The sequence below is a fragment of the Sceloporus occidentalis genome, unplaced genomic scaffold, assembly GCF_023333645.1.
Source record: "Sceloporus occidentalis isolate IW3139 unplaced genomic scaffold, rSceOcc1.0.p SCAF_1, whole genome shotgun sequence".
NCBI classification, from domain to species: Eukaryota; Metazoa; Chordata; class Lepidosauria; order Squamata; family Phrynosomatidae; genus Sceloporus; species Sceloporus occidentalis.
In genome coordinates, this window is record NW_028316981.1 from 45,199,355 (window position 1) to 45,209,081 (window position 9,727).

At 50.1% G+C, this 9,727-nt stretch overlaps 1 protein-coding gene across 1 annotated transcript; it reads left to right on the top strand.

Annotated features, from left to right (window-relative positions):
* Positions 1-389: 389 nt before the first annotated feature.
* On the top strand, positions 390-9,727 carry LOC149321353 (dynein regulatory complex subunit 4-like). The gene is made up of 11 exons (XM_089496742.1): positions 390-451; positions 2,128-2,232; positions 2,782-2,979; positions 3,195-3,401; positions 3,577-3,631; positions 4,214-4,419; positions 4,600-4,767; positions 4,995-5,081; positions 6,469-6,678; positions 8,805-8,870; positions 9,100-9,727. Exons 1-11 carry the CDS (start codon positions 449-451, stop codon positions 9,247-9,249), a joined length of 1,455 nt encoding a protein of 484 aa, XP_089352868.1. The 5' UTR covers positions 390-448; the 3' UTR covers positions 9,250-9,727.

Genomic DNA, 9,727 nt, shown 5'->3' on the forward strand with positions numbered 1-9,727 from the left:
GGATACAGCCATGAAAGTTAAAGGGGTGTCAAAGTGCATTCATTCTGCACTGTGGCAATGTATTACTATTATTATTGTTGTTGTTGTTGAGGAGGAGGTTGATGATAATAATCCTCCTCATTCTCAGCTTTATCCCAGTCCCAGGATGCCATAGGATGTAGCCATGACAGTTAAAGGGGTGTCAGACTGCATTGATTCTACAGTGCGGCAGTGGCCATATTAATAACAATAATAACAATAACAATAATAGGCCAGGGCAGAAGGGTGAGAAGTAGGCCCCCTCCCTTCCTCCCCGTTGCTAGGGCTGGGCCTGGTTGCCAGGGGCGTGGCCAAGGAGAAGAGGCGCCTCTCGCGAGGCTTGGCGCGCGGTTGCTAGGCGACGGGGAGACGCCCGGCCTAGGCCTCTGGAGAGAGGCCTCCGGAGTCCGGACCCTCCATCGGCAGCGCCATGGTGAGCCCTCGGGCGAGGAAGGGCGGGAAGGAGCCGGGCTGGAGGTCGTGGGGAGGCCGAGGAGGCGGTTGTCTCTCCCCTGGGAAGCCCTCTGCACATGCTCAGGAGCAGAGGGAGAGAGGAGAGGGACGGGTGGGGAGCAAGGACAGAGCCCCAAAGAACTACAATTCCCAGAATGCCCAGCCTGGGCTAGGTGTGTACGTCAAGAGGCAGCCCCAAGGGAGACCTCCCATAGGCTTTTCTTGGCCAGGTGGGCTCTGAGGCTAAGAGAGCGTGGGTTTCCATGGCTGAGGCAGGATTCGAACCCTGGTCTCCAGAGTCCTACAGCCCAACACTCAAGCCTTATCCCCAATTATATATTCATATATTATCATCAGAGGGGGTTTGCCATTCCACTGGTTCAACTGAGGCTTCTTGCCCATGGTCACCCAGTGGGTTTCCACGGCCAAGTGGCTCCTTTGAATCTCTGGGGACCAGGGTTCAAAGAGTCACATACATATATGGATATATATTCCAGAGTGTGGAGCCATGGCCATTAAAGTGGCGTCCGCCATTGTTGCCCCACTGAAGGCATAGGAATTTCCGCCAGTCCTGAAGCTCAGCCCAGCTTAGGTTTTTGTGGGCTTTTCGGGCTCTGAGGCCGGGTTCTGGAAGACTTTATTCCTGATGTTTCCCCAGCAGCTGCGGTGGCATCTTCAGGGAATGATGGCATGGAAGAGAATGGGGTATATATACACACACACACACACACACTCATCCCTCCCTATTTGTGGCTTTGATATTTGCAGATTTGGTTATTCACGGATTTGATTAATATGTTATCTCTAGGAATATCTAGGTCCTCCTGCAGTGCAACTCTATGGTCAACTTTAACTAAACGTCGCACTGAAAGACCTAGAGCTTCCTAGAGGGAATACTCTGCTAGGCCTTTGTAGCTCCTCCAGTGCAACTCTGAGGTCAGTGTCTGTTGGGCAAGGACCACAGAGTTGCATTGCAGGACCTAGAGCTGCCTAGAGAAGACACTCCACTAGGCCTTTGTAGTTTCTCCAGCACAACTCTGTGGCCAATGTCTGGCAGATGTTGACCACAGAGTTTCCCTGGAGGACCTAGAGATTCCTGGAGAGGTGTCCTCTCAGGTAAAAACATGCTTTTCTTATTTGCGGTTTTTCCCCTTTAAGGGGGTTCCTGTGCCCTTAACCCCAGGGAATGTGGAGGGAGGAGTGTATATACTATTGGATGAGAGGAAGCCATTTCCATGTTAATTCGTTTATTGTTCTGTTGTTGAATGGCAAGGCCTATAGAGTGTCTATTTACTTAATGATCCATTGTCTGCTGGGAAACCCCATTATCCCCTGGGGCTTTTCATTTGCATTTGCTGGGTCTTGATTTTGGGTTTTTTCAGGACTGGGAGCCAAAGTTTGTTCACTTTCAGGGTTTCTTCTTTCCTGTTGAAGTTGTCTAGGTTTTTCTGGATTTCAGTGGCTTCCCTGTGCATCCTGAATAGTTGTTGGCATGGTCCAGAATTCCTTTCTCTAAAGATGCCAGCCACAGATGCAGTGGCCATGTATTTCGAAAAACCCACAAAAAACTGTGGATGCCAGCCGTGAAAGCCCTTGACTTCACATCAGTCCCACTTGCTCATGTCTCTCCCTCTTTTCCTCCTTTCTTCCTTTCAGGCGCCGAAAAAGAAAGCTGAGAAGAAAGCTGGAGGTGGCAAGAAGGGCAAAGGGAAAAGCCCGGTGGTGGATGCCCTTCCGCCCGAGGGCATGACCAAGGAGCAGGTGAGCAAGGCTGGGGCGTGTGCACCATTTCATTTCCCATCAGTGCTGGTTGGGGCTGCTGGGAGTCACAGTCCAACAGCATCTGGAGGGCTTCATGATTCCCCGCTCTGCTACAAACCCCCCCCAGAACCAAGCGTTTATTCAATGCTGATAAATGTGCAGTTCCATTTTCTCATTTTGGGAAGTGATTATAGCTAAGTTTATTACATAAATGTCATAAATATAATTTTGCAGAAAATTTGCTCCATTAAAAACATCACTTCAGTTAAGAAATATAAGATTAGATCTGTGTTTGACACGCGAAATGGAGAAAAAAACATATCAATGATCAAGTAATGGAAAGTTATTTCTGTATTTGTCTTGTACCGAATTGTTTGTTTTTAAATAAAAGTATAAAGTTAAGAAACAAAATTAAAAAACGCTGCCCTCAGACCTTGGTAGCAAAGGAGCCCTGCGCATGCACAACTTGTGTGCCATATGTGTGGGCTTCCTCTTCATCCTCTCCATCCATCCCTGACATGGGCTGACCCCCTTTCCTCGGTCGTGCAGCTGGATGAACACATTGGGCGGATCCGGGAGGAGTTGGACCGTGAGAGAGAGGAGCGCAACTACTTCCAGCTGGAGCGGGACAAGATCCACACCTTCTGGGAGATCACCCGGCGGCAGTTGGACGAGAAGAAGGCAGAACTGCGCAACAAGGACCGCGAAATGGAGGAGGCAGAAGAGCGCCACCAAGTGGAGATCAAGGTGAGGCTCGGGGGGGGGGTGTCTCACCCATTTCTTCCCTCTTTGCCCCTTCCTTCACTGGAACAGCACTGAATCACCCACATTGAGTTGAGCTCTGTCAGGTGTTCTACAGAATTATGTGTCCTTGCTGATGGGTGTTAATGGGAGCTTGGGGAAATTGCTTTCGAGGATTCTGGTCCTGTGAGTTGAGCCTCGGCCTCCTTTTCTCATCTCAGGTTTATAAACAGAAAGTGAAGCACCTGCTCTATGAGCACCAGAATAACCTCACGGAGCTGAAGGCGGAGGGGACGGTGTCCATGAAGCTGGCTCAGAAGGACCACCGGTCCCAGGAGATGGAGCTGCGTAAGGACATGCGCACCCTGAAGGTGGATCTGAAGGAGCAGGAGCTGGCCAACGAGATGGTGGTGAAGAACCTGCGCCTGGTATGTCTGAAATGGAGGCTGCCCTGGGATCCCAGACACCTGGGCCAGGACGAAACCTGCTTTCTGGCCAAGACTCCCCAGCCCTCAGCTCTTTCTCCAGACGTCTTGGGTGGTAGGGAGCGGCCCCTTCCATGTTTGCAAGAAGCATCACTAACCAGCCTTGTTGTCTTGGCAGAAACAACAAGAAGACACGACGCGACTGCGTAATGACTTTGAGAGACAAGTGAAAGGTCAGTTCTGGGATTGACCATCAAAAGCCGCGGTAAAATGAGCTGTGTCCACACCAGGACTCCTCCCTTCAGGTTCAGCAGGCCAGCGTATTTATTATTTACTTGTTTATTATTTATTAAAGTGTTTATATAACAAGATCTCAGGATATCATACAGATAAAATCAATTTAGAACAACTTTAAAAATTCAGAATAATTTAAATGGTATATTAAAGAATTTAGCACTTAAACAAATTTAAACAGGCTTTTTAAAAAACCCAACCTGTACAGATTTGGGCAAAACAATTAACCCCTAAAGGCTTTGATAAAAGCCATATTTTAACTTAGCAGTAGAATGAATTCAGCAATAGCATCAATATCAGGCCTCTGTGAGGAAGGCATTCCACAGCTGGGTGTCCCAAAAGAGAAGTCCATCTTTCCAGGCACAATGTATGGCACCCACTGGTGGGGCACAGGGGGTCCTTCAGACCTCAGTCCATAGGCAGTTATATAGATGCAGCAAGAGGTGCTCCTTCAGGTACTTCCATGGCTTTATCCCCTGTTCACTTGGACACTAAATCTGCTTTGGCTGCTGCTTCTCCAGAGATTGAGGCCAAGTATGAGAAAAAGATGCGAGTGCTCCGTGAAGAGCTGGACCTGCGCAGGAAGACTGAAATCCATGAGATCGAAGAGAGGAAGAATGGGCAGATCAACACACTGATGAAGAACCACGAGAAGGCCTTCAGTGACATCAAGAACTACTACAATGATGTGACTCTGAACAACCTGGCATTGATCAATACCCTCAAGGTAAAATCCACCGCACAAGACTTTGTCCAAGGGAGACTGCAAGCAGGGTCCAGGGATGTGTGGTCAGGTAGCAGACAGTGGAAGGGGAAGGAAAGAGTGATGCAGGACACTGGGGTCCTTTGCTGCTAGGACAAGGTGGATGAGGTCTGATGACCAGGTTTATTCCATCTTGGGATACAGGAGCAGATGGAGGAAATGAAGAAGAAGGAAGATCATTTGGAGAAGGAGATGGCGGAAGTGTTGCTCCAGAACAAAAGGCTGGTGGAGCCACTGCAGCGAGCCCGCGAGGAAGTGGCTGAGCTGCAGAGGAAGCTGGCGCACTACGAGAAGGACAAAATCATGCTGGTGGTAAGTCCCCAGGTTCAGCACGCCCTAGGACCATACCTAGGCCTCCCCAGTAAGACTGGGCAATTAAGCTGCCTCTCTGACCAAGGAGATGCTCCTGCACAGACCCCCATCCTGTGCTGGTATTTACAAGAATCGGAATGGCACTCAGACTCTTGGGGACAAAGAAGAACTTGCTCAAGGGCTTTCCTGCATGCTCAGCCCCACAACTCCTTCCCTTCTCTCTGCAGAGCATCCGGGCCCGCCTAAAAGTGACTGAGAAGGAGCTGAAGGATCTCCAGTGGGAGCATGAGGTGCTTCAGCAGAGATTCAGCAAGGTAGGGACCAAGTGAGAGCTAGGGATGCTGTGGCTGATCTCGGCATCCGAAAAGATGGGAAGGGAGATCCAGGGTTTAGCCAGCTTGGGGTAAAAGACCTCAGTCTATGTTCTCTCATCATGCAGTAGACCTCCTACCCTCCCTGAAGACCCCTTTGGATATTCTTTGAGGTGGGGAAAAAGGGGACGCTTAAGGCAGGAATTTCTGGGTTGCAGCAGCAACAGCCATTGCCACTTTAGCTCCAAAATCACTGCAGTTGCCTCAGTAAGGTTGATAAACAGAGGTTGAAAAATTGAAGCACCTCAGACCCCAGCAGTTATTAAAAATGTGTCCTCTTGGCTTTCTGGAGAAGCCAAATGTTCTCCCAACCATCTCCATTAGTAGCGCCAAAGTTGAACGCCCTTTGAGATTTAGGCTGCTTCTATCCTGTGTGGGGCTGCAAGACCCTCTTTTTTAGGGAGAGCACATTGAGCCTGTCAAGAAGCCTTTGCTTGTCACAACTAGAGATAGGTTTATGTGTTGTAACAAATAAACTTGCCAGTGAAAGCCAAATTCACCATTGCTTTACCCTTGTTGGAGAGAAAAACCTCACCAAATAAGCCCTGGTCTTCCTGGGAACAAGAAAGGCAATCAGAGTCACACAATAAAATTGGGGTTTCCATTGGAGAATCCGAAAGATCCGCCCTGAAATTCCCTGTGTGTGGTGTGTAATTCACAGGCTACTTTGTGGGAAGCAAGCGTGACTCATTTGGAAGAGGGGCTCATTTTCCTTCAAGTGTTAAGCCCAGGAGCTCATCAGCTGCTTGTCCTTCAGAGGGCCATTGTGGGCTTGTCTTAATGAAGGGGCCTGAGGAGAAGTGGGTCAGGCTGCCTCCTCCCCATTCCCACCCCTCTGGCTTCCAGCACCAATCTTACCAACTTTGTCAGAGGGGGAGAACAGAGCACCTTTCCCTGCACTGTGGCTCCTTTCCTGAGAACACTGGCCAAGCCTGCAATGCTGGGTGGTCCCTTTATTGCCACAGAGTGAGAAGCCAGGATCACTGCAGGTCACATCCATCTGGCTCCAGGGAAGGGGAAGCACACACAGGTTAGAAGTACGGATGTCTTGGTAGCAGCCCCTTGTGAAGGCTTGGAGAGGGAGCCATTGCCTTCCCCTAATGGAGTGGTTGGGAGGAAGCATGATGAGGCAGTCTCAGCACTTAAACAACCTTCTTGTTGGACTACATCTTCCAGAATGCCCCCAGCCAACAAGGTTAACAGGTAGCGTGGCCATGCTGGCAGGGGAATTCTGGGCACTGGAGTCCAAAAGAGGATCTTTCCCAACTCTGGGCTGGGTTCGCTGCTCTCTCTGACCCCATGTGTATGTGTGTTGGTCGTGGTTGCCCAGGTTCAGGAAGAGCGGGACGATCTGTATCAGAAGTTCACCAAAGCCATCAACGAGGTGCAGCAGAAGACGGGCTTCAAGAATCTGCTGCTGGAGCGGAAGCTGCTGGGTCTGGCCAACATCCTGGAGAAGAAGGAAGTGCAGCTCAACGAGGTCCTGGCAGCCTCCAACCTCGACCCCAGCGCCCTCAGCGTAGTCACCCGCAAGCTGGAGGTACTCTGCCCCCTACTGCTCCCTTCCCAAGGAATTATACTTACTTATTAGGGGTATTTTCATATCTCCATCCAGTTTTTAAAATCTCACTGAGAATCTCAGGTAATGAAGAATTGCTGGTGGGGTGAACACATGACGGCAATAGCCACACTGGCAGAGAACAGCCTCCCCGAAAAATGAACTTTCTCCAGCCCTGCCCAAGCTTGAAGTCCCATTTTGAGGAGACAGAAGGGAGGAACAGCAATCTAATCTATAAAACCAGATTGCTGGGATTTCACTCATTGTCAACCCTTGAGCATATGATCAGGGTAAGGATGGGCTTTAGCACCAAAACAATGCTGTTCTAGAAGTTTCCTATTCATGTGCCCCAAGTGGCAAATGCCAGTCTGCTGGATGAGTGCAGTTTCATCCGGTCCAAGAATCCAGATTATGGCAAAGATCAGGCACACATTTTCCCATGTGTAGCTGAGAGGGCCTGAAGTAATGCCTTGCCTTTTGGCCAAAACTGTCTCCTGCTTATTTACCCAATCACCAGTGGCATGGACCCCAAAACAAGGAGGGCAAGGGTGGTTCAAGCCCCCTTCATGAGGAGGCTGGCGCCCCTACCCAAAATGACCTGGCACCACCAAGAATCCTATGTAGTTGAGCTTCGTGGGAACTGTCACTCAGAAGCATCCTAAATGACCATTATTTTGCTGTTGCTTTCATGCTACTCAGAGTGTTAGAATCTTTACTTAGGTGGTGAAGATAATGTTTGTTTAAGACAGTGTATTGTGTTTTCATTGTCTTGTAAAAAACATAACTGCAAATAGTCAAACTTAATGGTGACCTGCCTGCCAGAGGTGAACACCCTACTTTAAAAACAGTTTTGGGGTCCCTGCCGGTAGACATGAAAAGCAGGGATAGCTTTGTCTGTCTATACAGTTCCTTCCTTCCTTCCTTCTTCCCTTTCTCCCTGAGGCCTCCTGGGGCAGTCAGGGCCTTCTATCTTCTCCAGGGGCTCAGGGACCACCAACCATACAGTGAGCCTCCTCCTTTCCACTCCACAGGCTTTTCCTTTTTGCTGAGTTCCCTGCTATTTCCCCCTTCTTCCTATGCTGCCATCTCTGAAATGCCCTCCTGCTAAACATGGACACTGTGTTTTCAGGGCTAGCAGATCCTTTCCCCCAGGAGCCTTCCCCTGCTCTGGCACACTGCCCACTGTGCCAGGCCTCAGATTCAAGGGCAGCCACCAAGAGGTCAAGGCTCCTGTGGGCATCCCAGCGGCTCCTTCCACCTTGGGCTGCCTCTCTTGGCTGGCTGGTCCTTGGGATGGAAATATCAGTCTCCGGGGACCTAAAGCATCTGGGAATGGGGCTTTGCAGCTGAGACATTCCAAGTCCTGCTGACGCCAGTAACTGGAGATGCGAAAGGCGAGAGAGGCTTCCCAGAGTGGAGCACCTCACTCAGCTGCTTCTTCCCTCTGAGGCTTCCACATTCCTGTGCTCAGCTGCCGCTACACAAAGCAACTCCAGAGGGAACTTCCTCTTCTAGGGATTAGTAGATTTGTGCCATTTCCTTTCTCCACTTCCCTTGTCAAAAATACAGGACCAAAGGAGCGTTCCTCTCCTGAGACTGATGGTCATATCTTAAGGATGTAACTTCTTTGGACCCCCCCTAAGATTTCCAAGTTCTGTTTCTGGGTTTCTTAGTGAGATTGCAAATCCCAGAATTCTGTGTGATTTTGACATGGCAGTTAAAGTGGAATATAGTGCTGTAATAGTGCAATGTGATAGGGCTCTTGTTCAGAGGGGCTTTGCCTTTGCCTTCCTCTGAGGCTGAGAGAGTATGACTTGCAAAAGGTCACCCAGTGGGTTTCCATAGCTGAGTGAGGATGGAAGTCCCTCTCTCCAGAGTCATAGCAGTGCTCAAACCACTGTGCCATGCTGGCTGTCGAAAGGAAGTGAGCCTTGGCTCTGCTGGAGAAGCTGCCCCACTCTGGTCTATAAAGGAATGGTCAGTGACCCACCCCTCAAACAGTACCATGACATCCCCCCAATACATACCTGCACAAGGCACTGGTTAGCCTCTATTGTGCCAGTTCTTTGACACGCTGCTTTAACACCACCCCCCATCTTCCTTCACAGGATGTGCTTGATTCCAAAAACAATGCCATCAAAGACCTGCAGTATGAGCTTGCCAGAGTGTGCAAGGTAAGAGTTGCCCCCTCCCCCCGCGTGCACCATGTTCCTTGTAGTCTGGAAATTTGGCATTTAACCATTCTTAGCCTGAAAGCCTTTGTGGCTAGCCACAGTTGCATAGATGCCCCCAAAAGAGTGGCTGTAGCTCTCTCAGGAAAACCCTGGGTAGTTCATCCCTCCGGATTCCAGAATGCAGTGGTATCCACTGATAACTTTGTCCTCTCCCTCGCTCCCTCTGCAGGCACACAATGACTTGCTGCGCACATACGAGGCCAAACTGTCTGCCTTTGGGATCCCCTTGGACAATCTGGGCTTCAAGCCGCTGGAGACCTCCGTCCTCGGCCAGACTCTGGGCCAAGGCCCTGCGGGATTTGTCTCCACGCCTACATAGCAGAACCTCCAGGCCCAGTCCTTGTGAACAGTGGCGGCCTGAGAGTCTGACGTGGAAAAGGCCTGCCTGGTGCCCTTGCTGGGGGTCTGGGGAAAGGAGGAAGAAGAGGAAGGACTGGAGGCAGCAGCACCTGGGAGAGACATCAGGGCAGGACCCACAGCCTTCCTGTGCATTAAATGGGCTCCGGTGTGTGAGAGGCTTTTCATACCTGGTCTCAACAGGCCTCCTCCCATTTTTCAAGATAAGATTTGGGGGAACCTGTGGAGCTGTCCTTTCCTTCAAGAGCCCCTTATCAAGAGCAGCAGCTACACAAACACTGACGTACTTCTCTGCTGGAGCCCCACAAGTGCTATACCCATCGGACGAGGTGCTAAGGCTTTCCCCAGACACTCATTTCATTAAAAGAAGGCTTTTTTAAAAGGCTTGCATGGAGCAGTCTTTACATTCACTCACAACAACCTTGCAGAGTTACCTGTTT